The 15,207-nt window shown below is 39.6% G+C and overlaps 3 protein-coding genes across 3 annotated transcripts; 2 read left to right on the top strand and 1 right to left on the bottom strand.

Moving 5' to 3' along the window:
* Nucleotides 1–289: 289 nt before the first annotated feature.
* Nucleotides 290–3,208, bottom strand: LOC140764594 (floricaula/leafy homolog). Its single transcript, XM_073103241.1, has 3 exons — nucleotides 2,730–3,208; nucleotides 1,832–2,286; nucleotides 290–873 (listed from the first exon to the last, which is right to left on the bottom strand). Exons 1-3 carry the CDS (start codon nucleotides 3,166–3,168, stop codon nucleotides 445–447), a joined length of 1,323 nt encoding a protein of 440 aa, XP_072959342.1. The 5' UTR covers nucleotides 3,169–3,208; the 3' UTR covers nucleotides 290–444.
* A 3,949-nt stretch (nucleotides 3,209–7,157) lies between these two features.
* LOC140762393 (cytochrome b-c1 complex subunit Rieske-4, mitochondrial-like) lies at nucleotides 7,158–10,524 on the top strand. Its single transcript, XM_073100167.1, has 2 exons — nucleotides 7,158–7,429; nucleotides 9,634–10,524. The coding sequence occupies exons 1-2, from the start codon at nucleotides 7,246–7,248 to the stop codon at nucleotides 10,275–10,277; spliced, it is 828 nt and encodes a 275-aa protein (XP_072956268.1). The 5' UTR covers nucleotides 7,158–7,245; the 3' UTR covers nucleotides 10,278–10,524.
* Nucleotides 10,525–11,408: 884 nt separating this feature from the next.
* Nucleotides 11,409–14,868, top strand: LOC140762958 (probable beta-1,4-xylosyltransferase IRX10). Its single transcript, XM_073100954.1, has 4 exons — nucleotides 11,409–11,843; nucleotides 13,214–13,602; nucleotides 13,735–13,976; nucleotides 14,118–14,868. Exons 1-4 carry the CDS (start codon nucleotides 11,738–11,740, stop codon nucleotides 14,629–14,631), a joined length of 1,251 nt encoding a protein of 416 aa, XP_072957055.1. The 5' UTR covers nucleotides 11,409–11,737; the 3' UTR covers nucleotides 14,632–14,868.
* The last annotated feature ends 339 nt before the right edge of the window (nucleotides 14,869–15,207 follow it).

Below are 15,207 nucleotides of genomic sequence, written 5' to 3'. Positions count from 1 at the left end.
CTTCAACTATACAAAATTATTTGGGCCTCATTTGAGTGGGCCCATTATTTGGGCAGATTCTACTTCTCTCTTAATGGTCGCCTGCCTATATTATATAGTTAACATTACCATAGTATAGACATTTATGGGCAGCTAATTTGGAGGTTTTCTCTAGTCTTATCAACTTATCCCTCAGTTAAATTTATACCATCTCGTATACTCATTGTAGTACTACTATGGCAAAACATATATATATATATAAATATATAACATCAATGCAAAATCTCATGTATATGTAGCCAAAGACACAATCTCGTAGGCAGACTAATTAAGCCACTGATACAATCATACGACAAACATATTAAGCTACTATATAGCTAGTAAATTTCTTCATTCCTTCAGAAAAACTTAATTCGGAACACAACAAATAACTCATAGACACGACCAAGTCTCCCCACCACAAGATCATAACAAAAACATGGACGGTGGCGGCGGCGGTGGTGGCGGCGGCGGCGGCGGGGGTAGACCGTCGGGTGCTCCGCCGAGGACGGAGCTATCCGCTGCGGCGGCTGCAGCGGCGGCGTTGCTGCGCGCGAAGTGGCAGAGCTGGCGGAGTTTGGTGGGCACGTACCAGATGGCGAGGCGGGGGTGGGCGTTGAAGACGGCGTCGATGTCCCAGCCGTGGCGGGCGGAGATGGCGACGAGAGGCTTGTAGCAGGCCTGCCGCCACGCGCCGACGTTCTCGCCGCGCTCCTTGAAGGCCCGCCGCAGGGCGTTGGATGCCTCCTCGTCGAGGCAGTGGAGGGCGTAGCAGTGCACGTAATGCCGCATCTTCGGCTTGTTGATGTAGCTCGCCCCCACCTTCTTGGCGTACCGGAACACTTGGTTCGTCACCTGCACTTACGTACGTACTATTCCTCTTATCACTTTACTCATACCAACCTTAAATATAACCAAATCTCGAAGTAAAGCATATACTTGTGAAACAACATAGAAGAGTAACAATTTAAACAACCAGCTATAAAGGGAATTCCCTAAATAACACCCCAAGTTTTACGTATCTTATGATTAACACCCGAGCTAGTTTATAGTTTAACCCCTAATATGAGAGTAATGTTGGTTATGGATTTTTTTTTTTTATGGATTGATCAAGTTGTTCTACAGATAAACTGATATGACGACAAATTTTGCTACACCGCCGGTCGTAGGAAAAATCTGCGGCCCCAGACTGCAGGGATTCGGTTCTCACAGATTGCCTCAAAACTCGCGCACTGCGCCGAACGGCGTGACCCGGTACTAACTCAGAAAAAATAAAAAGAACAACAACGTGACCCGGTCAACGTTATCTCTGCGGGATATCACGAGTGACATCCGTCCCACTATTTCCCGGTGCGAATCTTGATGCAACAGTGTCCACTCATTAGACGTCGCCGGACGCTGCCGTCGGGCCCCACTGCGGCTAGCGTGCCACGTGGCGGCGCCCAGGGGCGGCGACGCATCCGAGGATGTCAGGCGGGATCCCGTATTCCGACAAAGACCCCGACAAGACAACACACAAGCCACAGCTTTCCGTCCTATGTCTATCAGACACGTCATCAGACACATCTAACTCGTACGTACACAGGTCTCTATTTCTCTTATCTATCTATGACCAGTGCCGTGCTCCCGCTCCCAAAGGGCCGAACGCCAGTATCACCTCTCTATCTATATATGTAACAGGACTCCATTACAGGATCCTTTTATTAGGATTGTAAAAGAAAAACAAAAGAAGTAGATTATGAAATTAATATATATGACGTGGCAATGATCTAATTAATAAAGTTGGAGTTCTTAAGTTGCAAGTCGTACGTACCTTGGTGGGACACTTGTGGCCTTGCTCTTTGGCCATGGACTGGACTTGGATAAGGAAGAGACGACACTGCTCGTAGAGGTGGAACAAGTAATCCAACCCGTTCTTCTTCGCACGTGCCACCTCGCCGGGCTCCGTCACGATGAAGGGGTGCTCGCGCTGCTTCTCCCCTCCGCCTCTACCGCCAACGCCGCCGCAAGTGCCCGACGACTCCTCCGAGCCCCACCCGCCTTCCTCTACCTCGTCTTCTTCCTCCTCGTCGTCGTCGTCCCGATCCCTCTCTTCGTGATCTCCTCCTCCTGCGTCGTGTTGGGATTTGTTCCGCCTCTTCTTCCTACTGGTGGTCTTCTTCTTGGCGCTGCTGCGAGACTTGGCGCGGGCGGCCGCCGCGGCCGCGGCTAGCTCTCCGCCGCTTCCCGCGGCCTCCCTCTCCTGCTGCACGGGCTCCTCGGATAACCCTGGGGATTGTAGTTGGATAAAGAAACTACCAAAAATTTGGATAAAATTAAGAAACGTAGATGGAAATTATTAGAGCGTATATCAGCAGAACGTGGTCATCCTAGTCTAACTTGCGCCGGGAAGAAGGTTAACAAATGATCGAATAAGATAGACAGTTGAGGGATAAGTAAACGGATCAAGTCAGAGGAGAGAAAATTCCGACGCGACGCCCCCCCGGCTCGTTTTAGCAGTCAGGAAGGAACTAAACTACTGAGAAAAAAGAAAGTAGAGTGAACTCCCAGCGCTTCATAGAAGAAGAGAGCTCTTCCTATCTAACGTCCGCGCGGTACCACCGTAACGTATAAGTGTCAGACAAGAGGTACAGAGGAGGAGGACGCTTGCCCGTTTTAGCAACAGATAGCTACCCATATTTAACGTGCACCGGGAGAGGAGGTGGGCTCACCTTCCTGGGAGAGCGCGTCGAGCACCGCGTTGGCCGGGTAGTAGTGGGGCTGCTGCTGCGGCGGCGCCCCGTGGTCGGGAATGAGCGCGGGGTGGCGGCGCCTCCCGTCGTCTCCCTGAGGGAGGAGATGGTGGTGGTGGATCTGTTGCAGGACTGCGCCGTGGATGCGACGGCGCTCGGCGCGTAACGCAGCCTTGAGGCCGTAGCGCTCGCCCAGGAGGAGGTCCCAGCGGAAGAGGTGGGAGAGGGTGGCCATCATGTCGTCGAGCTCGGCCTCCGTCATACCTACCAGCGTCGCCGCCGTGAAGCCCAGTTCACCGATGCGCGCCACCGTGGCATACCGCACGCCGTACCCATCCACCACCTCCTCCAGGTCGCGTGGCGGAGGAAAGGCGCCGCCGAGGTCCCACGAGAAGCCCTCGCCGGTAGGATGATCCATTTCCTTTCTTACCCCTTCCTCTCTCTTGGTCTTCCCCTGAGAGCCCGAGTCGGTCGGTGTTGCGGTATTACTCAGCGAGACTGTCTTCATTTATAGGACGGGGAGGGGGCATATTATGTCAAATGACTAAATTACCCTTCTAAACTTCTTCTGCTCAAAATTTTATTTAAGATCAATTTATTCATATAATAAATATTTAGCTCGCTAAGCCAAATAAACCAAACATATCATGAATACAAGCTAGGATTTTTTTTTTCCCCTTTTATGTTCAAGTTTGATAAATCTAACTTCATCAAACCCTAACTTACTCATCTTCAGCTACTCTTTTTTTGACAATATAAATGATAGTGTCTACTTAAACTCTCAGAGCAAATCCATAACTCTTATGGATGTCATGAATCAAACTCTCTTTGTTCCTCTTTATTTCCTATCAAAGTGCATTTCGAAGATGTTAATAACTAAAATTTAATATTATCTAACTCTCCTTCGAAAGAAACGTTATATGGGCACAATTTATATAAACTAAGCATATCATCACTTAGGGAGGATTGACCCCCAGGTATCCAAACCGACTTTGGAATATGACTTCACTTTTGCTTCTTGTCCATCCCATGGCATGTGAACTTCTCAGAGGTTAAAAATAAAAATTAAAAAATTAAAATAGTAAACGACAAAGATTCAAATGGGATTTGCTGGTGGATGCATCAGGGTACTATGAGCACTCTTTCGTGAAATGACAAGGATGTCCCTTTAATTCCAGGCGGTGGAGATTAATTAATATGCGTGGAAACTAAATTCAACTCAAATACGAGGAAGGACCTTTTCGTCAACCCCACACTGATATGATATAACAATACATTCACCACCGAACGTGCATGTACAGCTCTTCTCACGCCGGATCTTCGGAGTAATAAATTTTTACCCGACCCAATAATTGGAACCAATCGGTTGGGTTTAATATAATCAGAGTCAGATCATATATACAATTAGAGGGTAACTCTATTTGTAAATAGGTTTAAGTTTAGTTTAATCATATTTGGGTTATTAAATAAATCGTATTCGTGTGTATCTGTTACTTGATCAACTAAAATAATATGTTTATGATCTAATATAACTAGCCAACCCCGCATTATGACCCGACTAACTTATTTATAATACAAAATTAAATATTTTTTGCCATTTGATAATCTATTTATAACCCATATAACCAATTTAATAAAATAGATTGTGTTCGTGTTTAGAAATTTTGACCCATTTAATAAAAGGATTATGTTAGTGATTGCATTATCATGACCTAGCCGGAATCTTATCCAAACTCGAGCCAAGTTGACTCAACCTAATTCGATTATTAAATGAGCCATATTCGTATTTATTATCGCAACCAATTTAATTCGTTTAAATTAATTTATTTATAGAAATATCAATCAAATTATGACCCGAATAATTTGTTCAGAGTAACACATTTATAATATGAATAAATATGTTTATAACCTAAGTAAATTTATTTATAACTTGAATAATTTATATAAACATGAATAATGTGTAACCCAATAACTCATATACAGCCCGTGTAATCCATTAAATAAATAAGTCGTGTTTGTGTTTAACATTTCAACCTATTTGATAAATAAGTTATGCTTATGTTGGCTTAAATTTGACTCGAATCAGCTCAATTACCACCCCTAACCACTGCTCACTTGATAAGGATTTAGGTTTAGGAGGATCGATTCTATGCATTCAAATTTTTTCGAGTATGCTTTTGGATACGTATTGATTGGATTTGGGTTCAGGAGGATCGATTCTATGCATTCAAATTTTTTCGAGTATGCTTTTAAATACATATTGATATATTGATTGGATGTCTACAATTTGGCTATTATAATCGTGCTCGAAATAAAATACACGTTGCTGTCAATTTTTTATTAGCAAATTTTTTCGTAATAATTTTTTTTAGATTATTATAAAGATTAATAGCACAGTCTTTTCCTATTTGGTAATTAAAGTTGGAGCTATTTCAGTTTGAATAATTACATTACATAAATCCATTTGAAATCAATTCAAATAAGATAAATTTGTTTCAACATATTTTTTTTAACGAGAGTAAATATTATATAACATTGGAAGTTCGTTCGAATAGAATTTTTATAGCAAATTTTATATAATATTGGAAGTCCGTTAGAGCAAGATAAACTTAAAACATTCAAACACTCAAACGAGATTTAATCCATTTAAATGGAGAATAAAGAATCATTTTCTTAGTAGAGTTGCCTCCAAGTGAGAGTTTTTCTGAAAGCCTACCTTTATGGTCTATAAAACAAAAGCATTGGAAAAGTTGGCTAGTGAGATTTTCATACCATATTTTGATAGAGTTTTATTTGATTTAAGATTGTGTTTACTATTGACTCAAGGGTCAATATACAGACAGATCTTCAATCTTAAGGATCATTGAGAAGCGAAGTATTTATGGAGAGTTAAACAAATTACTTCAGAATAATTATGAATAACGATGAATAATTTATAATTGTTTTATAATTAATGATTATTATTACTTTGTTTGATACTAGGAAGAGATCTTTGATTTTTTTTTAATTTATTTATAAAGAGGTAGTTTTTCATGTTAAAATTATTTTATTTACATTATTTGGTGTTGTAATTGAGAGAACATCTTGTATTAAGTAATTAAATATTTTTGGATGCCAATTAATTATAATGGGTACGGTCATCACATGACTAATGAGCTGACGTGGATTCGACGAGCTCCCGAATGACTCGCAGAGAGTCTACCCCACTAAATCTAATTCTCACTATCACATCACAGAATCTAACACCGCTAAAGAAAAGGGACAACCTATCATGGCATAGCAATATAGCATACTAGTATGTAAGATCTGGCCATTTGGGTGAGATGATAACTAGTTTATGTAATTATAATTAGGAAAAAAATATATACTTAATAGACAATTAAGATATAATGTATCGGTATGATCATAGTATTATTATTTTAGCTTGCAGGTCTCAAGAAGGTGCTCTTAATATGGCTGATCTCCTTGCAACATTGCCATTAGAGAATCCAAGACAGACTCACATAGTGCAGGTCCCCAGTAGTACTCTCTTTTCTCTGTTCTTTTTATATTTGTACATGCAGACTCTTTTCAAACCCTTGTTTGAAAGCTCTTACAGGTAGCAGTTCAAACTCCAGCAAAAGGCTACCTTGTGGCCAAATTGCATGTAGCATAGTACATAGCAGTGGAGAAGAGCAAAAGGCTGCCATTTTTTTTTTTGGTCTTACACTTTAGACAGTTCACACCAGAGTGTGGAGATCTCCTTCTTGTCTCTTCCCCCACCACAAATCCTTCTCTAAATTCTCATCTCTTGTACAACTCCAATTTACAATGTAGCATAAGTAAGCTATGCAATGCCAGTGGAATACTGATTATTATTCTTATTAACTTCTCGGGTTGGTTTAACTATGATACCGTTAAATTCATATCTTCTTTTATCAAAAATAAAATAAAATTATAAGCTAGTATATTATCGCTCAATTTGAATAATTTGCTTATAGTACCTAAAATATTCTTGAGAGAATTAATAATTTTGAAGAGTATTATTATCATCCGGTCAGTTGGATAAGAGAGTTAATACTTTTAGTGGGGGTATAACAAGGTTAAATTATACGCATAAAATACTTTAATAGAAAATTCAACGAAAGTCACGATCATAGTTATAAGTTAGTAGGGCCCGACTACTAGAGTATAAGTGTTTTTGAGACAATAAAATAATTTTCATATATGATAAATAAATTTTATTCGAATATTATCTCCATTGAAATTTCGAATAAAAAATATTTAGATACAAATACCAATTCTGGGCCCAACTTAAGCCTTGAGTAGTGGTCGTAGGAACTTATTCAATTAGGCAAGATTGGAGCCCAGCGTCATCCCATGGGCCGGCCCATTTCTATCTCTCCTATTTCTTCGCGCTTCGCCCAATCTCTCGATGTTTGACGAAGCCCTAGAAATCTAGAATTCAATTGCGATCCATCCCGAGCTAGAAGGAGAGAGGAAGAAGACGAGAAGGATGCTGAGGATCGCTGGAAGAAGGCTCGCTTCGCTCTCATGGCGGCCGAGCTCGGCCTCCTCCGTCTTCATATCCAGGAATCCGGTCCTTGCGGATCCATCCCTCTCCAGAGACGTGTCGGATTCGGACGCTTTCACCCCTTTCCGGTTCTCCTTCGGATCGGGTCTCCTCGGGCCCACCAGAGGTTAGGGTTATCTCTCTTTGCCGATCATTAGTTTTTTTGAATCGATTTTGGTGGATTTTGAACGTTTATCCGTCCTCCTATTCGTGATTGTTCGATCTATTGTAGGAATCTTTAGATGGTTTAACTTTTGAATAGTTGGTTGATGCCTTTTTGATTTATTAAATTGTTGTTGTTGCCGTTAAGCTAGAGATGGTGCATAGATTTATTGATAATTGTAGCTTTCTTTAAAATTCTTATTCTTGTTAGAAGCACAGCATCCCGTAACCCTAAATTACTGCTTGAATCTTTTAGCCCTTTTAGAAGCTTAGAGCGCTCTCTGTACTGTTTTCTTCATTCACTGTATGAACTTGTTGTGATACTGAATAATTTGGAGCTTAGAATTGACATATATGAGATGATAAATTGCCGAAGGTCATCTTACTTTTAATTGTTGCTGCTAGAGAAAAGTTGATCTTTTTGCCTCGAATCATTCAGTTTGGGTTGCCCTAACTTGTAATGACTTGAGCATCCATCCCAGCTGCCGCTGGCTGATTTTTCATATATTGATTGTTGATGGGTATGATATCAGGGAATAAGGAATATCACATAGACATTTATCAATTGTTGAATCATATGTTTCTGTTGTCCTACTTTTGGCTGACATCTCAATAAATGAGCTTTCACTTGGACCAAGTTATAGATCTTTTGAACTTATATCTTTTTAGTTTATTAAAGAAAAATTGGACTTTGGAGGATATGCCCATTCCCTCCTCCCCGTCACATTAATATCCAGAGTTTCAGACACTTCCATTGTTCCAAACTCAAATGTGGAATTCGTAATCCTGTATATCCGGTATATTTAAAATATGAATTACCTAAGACCTGCTTCAATTTTCTGGTTTCTTTCTTTAACCTTGCATTTCTGTGAGATTTTCTTGTTCTTGACCTGCTGTGGTATGTGATATCAATGGTTTAACTATTTAAGTTGAATCAATATAACCAGAAGTAGGATGGTCGAAATTTAAATAGGATTAGTTGAAAAGCACAGATGGAAAGTGCTAGAACTGTTTGATTCTGAGTGAAGAATTTGAGGAACAATCTCAATCAACCTACTTCGGCAGTGGAATTTGATGTTGAAACTGAGAAAGAGAGGTTTGGCTAACTACAGAAAGAGGCTTTTTATGTTTATTTCCCCTGCACTTCATTTCTCTTTCCTACATTTGACCATTTGTTTAAATGTGTGCATCAGAAAGTGCTCAAATTGTCTATAAACAATTTCAAGTAGATAGGCACTTGACCTATCAAGTCATAAATATATAGACATATTATTCAATGTTGCTCACTTAATTGCGTGATGAAGACTAACCTTCGTGGCATAGCAGTGATGCTTGTATAATACTCCTCTTCCTTAAGGTACCATGTTAGGTTTCTGACTGATTCCAGTTTGTGGTTTCCCTTGCTCCAGCCTAGTAAGGCCCAAGTTGTCCTGCTTTTAATCTGCAAGCATAAGTTCTTTTATTACTCATCATAAAAACATTTGGATAAGATTCTGTCAAACTACTCAAATTATGTATTTGCAAAGTTCATCAATTATAGTTTCATATGAAAAGAATAGGCTTATGCTCTTTGTTCAACTAGAAATAACAACAAAAAGCTTTATAGAAATTATGTCTTGTCATGTGAAGCAAAGCTTGCAACATATTTGGATGTCTGAATTATGCATTATAAAAGATTCTCTTGACAGGGGACAAAGATTGGCTTTGCACCTTTTCTAATTTTATGTTACTGAGGCTACTTGGTTAGAGGATGCGGCTAGATAACTTTGTTTATATAAAGTAAGTTTGTTGGATTAATTTGCAGCAATTTCTTCTGTGGCACCTATTAAATTGGTCTAGAAGACTTGACAGAATTCCTTTTCGGAATTGTATATGCTCTGTTAATGCTTTATGCTTGCATTTAGTGTGTAATCACGGAATTTGTCATTTCTGATATATCTTCTATGTAATTCCAAAATGAATCAAGCATTATTAACCATTTTCAGAATTGGCACACAATTAAATCTTATAAGCTTTTCTAACTTTCCAGATTTTGGTATTAGAACTTGATGTTTTAATGGTATCTGCATGTGACAGGCTCTGCCTAACATCGAACTTTTTCATTTGTTCAGCCTGCACTATGCACCTTTAATGATCTGGGCAGCCTGATATTTGTACTATGTGTTGCAGGTTATGCTACTGAATCTCTCACTCCAAGACACGAGGATGTAGGGTTGGTTGATATTCCTGCAACTGTAGCAGCTCTAAAGAATCCAACCTCAAAAATTGTCTATGATGAGCACAACCATGAGCGCTATCCTCCAGGCGATCCCAGCAAAAGAGCATTTGCTTACTTTGTTTTGACTGGAGGGAGATTTGTGTATGCCTCTTTGCTTCGTCTCCTGATTCTCAAGTTTGTATTGAGCATGTCTGCCAGTAAGGATGTTCTTGCCCTAGCTTCTCTTGAGGTCGATCTCTCCAGCATCGAGCCTGGGACGACTGTGACTGTCAAGTGGCGTGGCAAGCCTGTGTTTATTAGGCGCAGGACAGAAGATGATATTAAGCTTGCAAACAGTGTGGATGTGGCATCACTTCGCGATCCCCAGGAGGATGCTGTCAGGGTAAAGAACCCCGAGTGGCTTGTAGTCGTCGGTGTCTGTACTCATCTCGGCTGCATTCCTCTACCCAATGCTGGGGACTTTGGAGGTTGGTTCTGTCCTTGCCATGGCTCTCACTATGACATCTCGGGCAGGATTCGAAAGGGCCCTGCACCATTCAACTTGGAGGTTCCTACCTACTCCTTTATGGAGGAGAACAAGTTGCTGATTGGTTGAGTTCTTTCTAGACATCAAGAATAGTTGATTTTTGTTCTGTTATCTCAACTTAAATCTGCCAGATTTTTTCTGGTTCTGATTTCTTAATAATTCTTCTCCTGTAATTGGGACCATTGATACTGTAAGGTCATCATTTGCAAGTCTTTTTGGACTTCTTGTAATTTTATAATGTGGTCTTGGTCATCTAGTTTTTGTTAACATTGTTATTAGAAAATATAGCCAGACTTCCAGTGGCTCCTGCAGTATACACATCTTTTGGATTGATTTATAGTTCATATGGTCTGTTAATTTATGCGCAGTGAATTAGAATTTCATATTAAACGAAAGCAAATGTTAGACAAGATTTGCAGGCCAATTTGCAAATTGACATCTCACACCCTATTGTTTTTGTATTTACACTTTAAGCCCTCTTCTTTTGAATTTATTCTTAGAAAACACAGCAAGTTAATCGTGATAACGAAAATACATTAAAAAAAATAAAATAATAATAAAGAAAAAGAATATTCCATTTGGTTTTTAAAAAATGCCCTCTCCCCTTGTGTCTCTAAAAAGGATTCTGTTGAAAATTGAGAAGGTATTTTCTGAGCATCCAGTTCAGGTTTGATCAAATATTTTAAAAGATATAATAATTTATCCGCTCGATTTTAATTTATCCCATGTATTTTAAACTTAAATACTTATTAACCTCATCCAGATCAACTTATAACTATTAGTCACTATTAATTAAAATAGAACAAAACTTAATGATTGCCATATAAATATAGTTTAATTTGAAGATGGTAGGGATTTTGAATACAAAATTTAATAAGTATAGGCCACATAGAAGTTAGTTAAGTACTTAAAGAAGGTAAGTTAAAAGTGAACTAAGCCACGGAAAAATAATCTGTAATTTGCCTAATATTCTATCTTTGCTTATTATTATTATTTTTTTGTCAAGAATAAATTCTAAAAAAATATGGGCTTCGAAATATAAACCCTAATATATATATATATATATATATATAAGATTTGAATCGTAAATTCTTAGAGAACAGGGTGTGAAATGTAAATATCTCTTGTAATAGTAAAATGATGAGAAAGAAAGCAACTTTCAATGGTTGGTGCTGGGCACCAGTCTTTGGGACAATTAATTAACCGCAGGCTACACCTCTCGCCCCCCTCCCGAGTCCCGTCTCCTCCTCTCGAAGGAGGAAGTCCCCTGGAAGGAACCAATTCTCGTCCTTTTTCTCATATATTTTAACTTCTAACCTCTTTCGAAAGCTCTGCGATTGGAAAGGAAAGCTCTCCTCCAACTACTCTTCCCCTTCGTCGACACCGACGCTCGAACAATTCTCGCCAAATTCCTCTCCTTTTCTGGGGAGAGTCCCCATCTCTTCTCGCATACCCACTTCCCATCTCTTCCGATTCCTTATCGATTTCTTTACCCGGAGCCCAGGAGGCCTCGGCAGAGGAGGACAGAGATGGGCAGATCGATGTGGGCTCTTGCCCTTTTGGTCGCTCTTGCTCTCTTTTTCAGGGCTCCTGCCGCGGAGCTGGAGATGGACCACCGGACTGAGAGGATCTCAGGTGGGTTCGTGTTCGGTTTTGTTTTGGCCTTCGATTTTAGTGATCTGGGCTCGTGTGGTCTACAGTTGATTCGTGATGGCTTTTGCCGTCATAGGAAGTATAAAGATGAGAAATTTGGGATTATGCAGTAGATGGCTTTGGCTTTCTTTTTTCTTTTGGGGTTGATGCGTAATTGTAAGATTAGATCTGTCAGGTGAATATGTTTCTTATTTTGGTATGCTTTTGCGAAATTGAGGGTCTATACCTGGATCTGGCGATTGGAAATATTTTCCTTCTGATCGATTTACTTAGTTTTTATCTAGAATAGTGGGATTTCTATGGATAGATGTAGTTTGTAAAGACCCATGAAACCCTATGACTTAGTTAAGCATCGGGCATGCCTTGACTTGTTCTGAAGACAGCTTGCAAATGTATCAAATTGAGACTTTCTTCTTGTTGATATCAGTGGCATTGATGTCTCCTTCGTTGTTGTTCGTGGTCATATTTCGAAAGATTAGCTGAAGACAAAAGAAAACTAGTATACAAGCGTACGGCTTTTTAGTAGTAGCGGCCTTCCTAACATTTGCACCCTCATGATTACAGTAGTCATACAATTATGAAGGATGGAATTTATTACTAGGACAGGGATTCCAATAATATGCATAAGTTTCTTATACCTATTATGTGCACATATTATATGATCAAGGAAAGATTGTTATTTGCTCACTTTGTGAATTTTAGCCTTTCAAGGCTTGTTTTCAAAAATGTATGCCATGTTCATGCCTATTTTGGATGACTCACAGTTTTGTTCTTGGAGTTACCGGCATGTTGCATAAGAAGTATGCACATAGAAATGAGGATTCAGGCCAGTATATTTATCATTCTTTCTTCTTCTTTTTTAGTTTAAATGTTTGATTTACTTCTCAACATTATGAGTTCAGTATCTTGACTGCAAGATGTATTAATTTTCTTTTTCTATCTGTTTACTTCTTTCTGAATGTTTTGTCTGGTGGGGGGACTCATTCTTTAAGCATCATTTTGAGCTCTTTCTTTTTAAAACTGCTGTCAAAGTTTGGAGTTCAAATGACCTACTAATTTGGAATAGTAAATTTTGCCAGTAAAGTTTGTGCACAATACTAGTTTAACAACTAGAGTGTTAGTGGCAACTCTAAAATTTCTTTATATTCTTTTTCTTTGATATCTATTAATTGAAAATTTTGATAATCTTAACGTGATACTGGGATTTTCTTTTCCGACTCCCACTATAAGATTCTATTTTGGTGATTCAGTTAATTTATCTATTGTTTCACAAATAGACATTCTAATCATACTGGCTGCCTTCTAAAAGGGCTCGCGTTCTCTTTTTGATGCATTTATCCTCATCATTATAGGGAGTGCTGGTGATGTCCTGGAAGATAACCCCGTTGGGAGGTTGAAGGTTTTTGTGTATGAGCTGCCTAGCAAGTACAACCGAAAGATCCTCCAAAAGGATCCGAGATGTCTCACGCACATGTTTGCTGCAGAGATCTACATGCATCGTTTCTTGCTATCTAGCCCCGTGCGGACTCTTAATCCGGAAGAAGCTGATTGGTTTTATACACCTGTATATACTACTTGTGATTTAACTCCTAATGGGCTTCCCTTGCCCTTCAAGTCACCACGAATGATGAGAAGTGCAATACAGCTTATTTCCACAAATTGGCCTTACTGGAATAGAACAGATGGTGCAGACCACTTTTTTGTTGTTCCACATGATTTTGCAGCATGCTTTCACTATCAGGTCAGAATCTTGTTAATCAGATGCATGCTCATTTGCTTTCTTTACCTCCATTTTTTCGAATTGAACCTATGATTGTTATTCTGAAAGTACACCTGGAGGTTGCTGATGCAATGATCTTACTGGTGATTTTAGGAAGAGAAAGCAATTGAACGAGGGATTCTTCACTTGCTTCAGCGTGCCACATTGGTTCAGACTTTTGGACAACGGAATCATGTTTGCTTGAAGGAAGGTTCCATCACTATACCTCCTTATGCTCCTCCACAGAAAATGCAGGCTCACTTAATTCCTCCTGACACTCCTCGTTCTATTTTCGTTTACTTCCGAGGGCTGTTTTATGATGTGGGTAATGATCCTGAGGGTGGATACTATGCCAGGTAAAGATTTTGAATTTTGGTTAGAAGCCTATTTAATAGCATTTTCGCTTATAGATATCTCGCATGTTATTATTAAATAAATTTTGCTATCTAAAGCCTCATCATCATATATAACTTCTGGCTTGTATTGTTGTTGAGCAGAGGTGCACGAGCATCAGTGTGGGAGAACTTTAAGAACAACCCACTTTTCGACATTTCTACCGAGCATCCAACTACTTACTACGAAGATATGCAGCGAGCTGTTTTCTGTTTGTGTCCCTTGGGTTGGGCTCCATGGAGCCCTAGATTGGTGGAAGGGGTGATTTTTGGGTGCATCCCAGTCATCATAGCTGATGATATTGTGCTGCCATTTGCCGACGCAATCCCCTGGGAGGAAATTGGAGTGTTTGTGGCTGAGAAGGATGTTCCGAAATTAGATACAATCCTCACATCGATACCGACAGAGGTCATACTGAGGAAACAAAGACTACTCGCCAACCCGTCGATGAAGCAGGCCATGTTGTTTCCGCAGCCTGCTCAGCCAGGGGATGCATTCCATCAGATACTGAACGGTCTTGCTCGCAAACTTCCGCATGATTCCAGCATTTACTTGAAACCTGGTGAGAGGATTCTCAACTGGACTGCAGGTCCAGTTGGTGATCTGAAACCTTGGTAGCTGAAGCTTCCTTCCGGAACCTGAGACCTATGCACTACTCTTCCACCTTCCTAAGCAGTGTACAATTCCAAGAAATGTTGAACTGTGTGGTCTTGTTGGCAAACACTTTTTTCCTCTTCCTCTTTTTTTGGTAGCACTAGATGCTGGATCAAAAGTTGCAAACGTTTGCAAATTGTTACGTTCTCCTGTAATAGCCTAAGTCGCAATTTCGATAATAGACATTACAATTATTTCACTCATCTGTCTATAACTATAAATGATGTCATTTCATTGTTCCATTTTTATTATGCTTCTCTTCATAATTATAATGTTTCTATTATCGTTTCTGTAGGAATAGTATTATTTGAACGGAAAAGTTTATACGCAAAAACGGAAAAAAAAAACTTCATTAATCCCAGTAAAACTAATGCAAGCATGATACACAACTGAAGAGGGAGATATCAGGCAACAACTCTTCAATAAGCTTCAAAACTTAGTAGTCATCTACAACACAGCCAAGAAATTCCATTATATCGAACTCAAATAGCACAGAGAAAATATTATGACACACATTCCACGTAACGTCCTAGGCGTAAA

Source organism: Typha angustifolia, chromosome 1, assembly GCF_048772165.1.
Source record: "Typha angustifolia cultivar Huaian chromosome 1, ASM4877216v1, whole genome shotgun sequence".
Classification (NCBI taxonomy): domain Eukaryota; kingdom Viridiplantae; phylum Streptophyta; class Magnoliopsida; order Poales; family Typhaceae; genus Typha; species Typha angustifolia.
The sequence above is the reverse complement of the archived record's forward strand: the minus strand, read 5'-3'. Positions and strand labels throughout refer to the sequence as shown.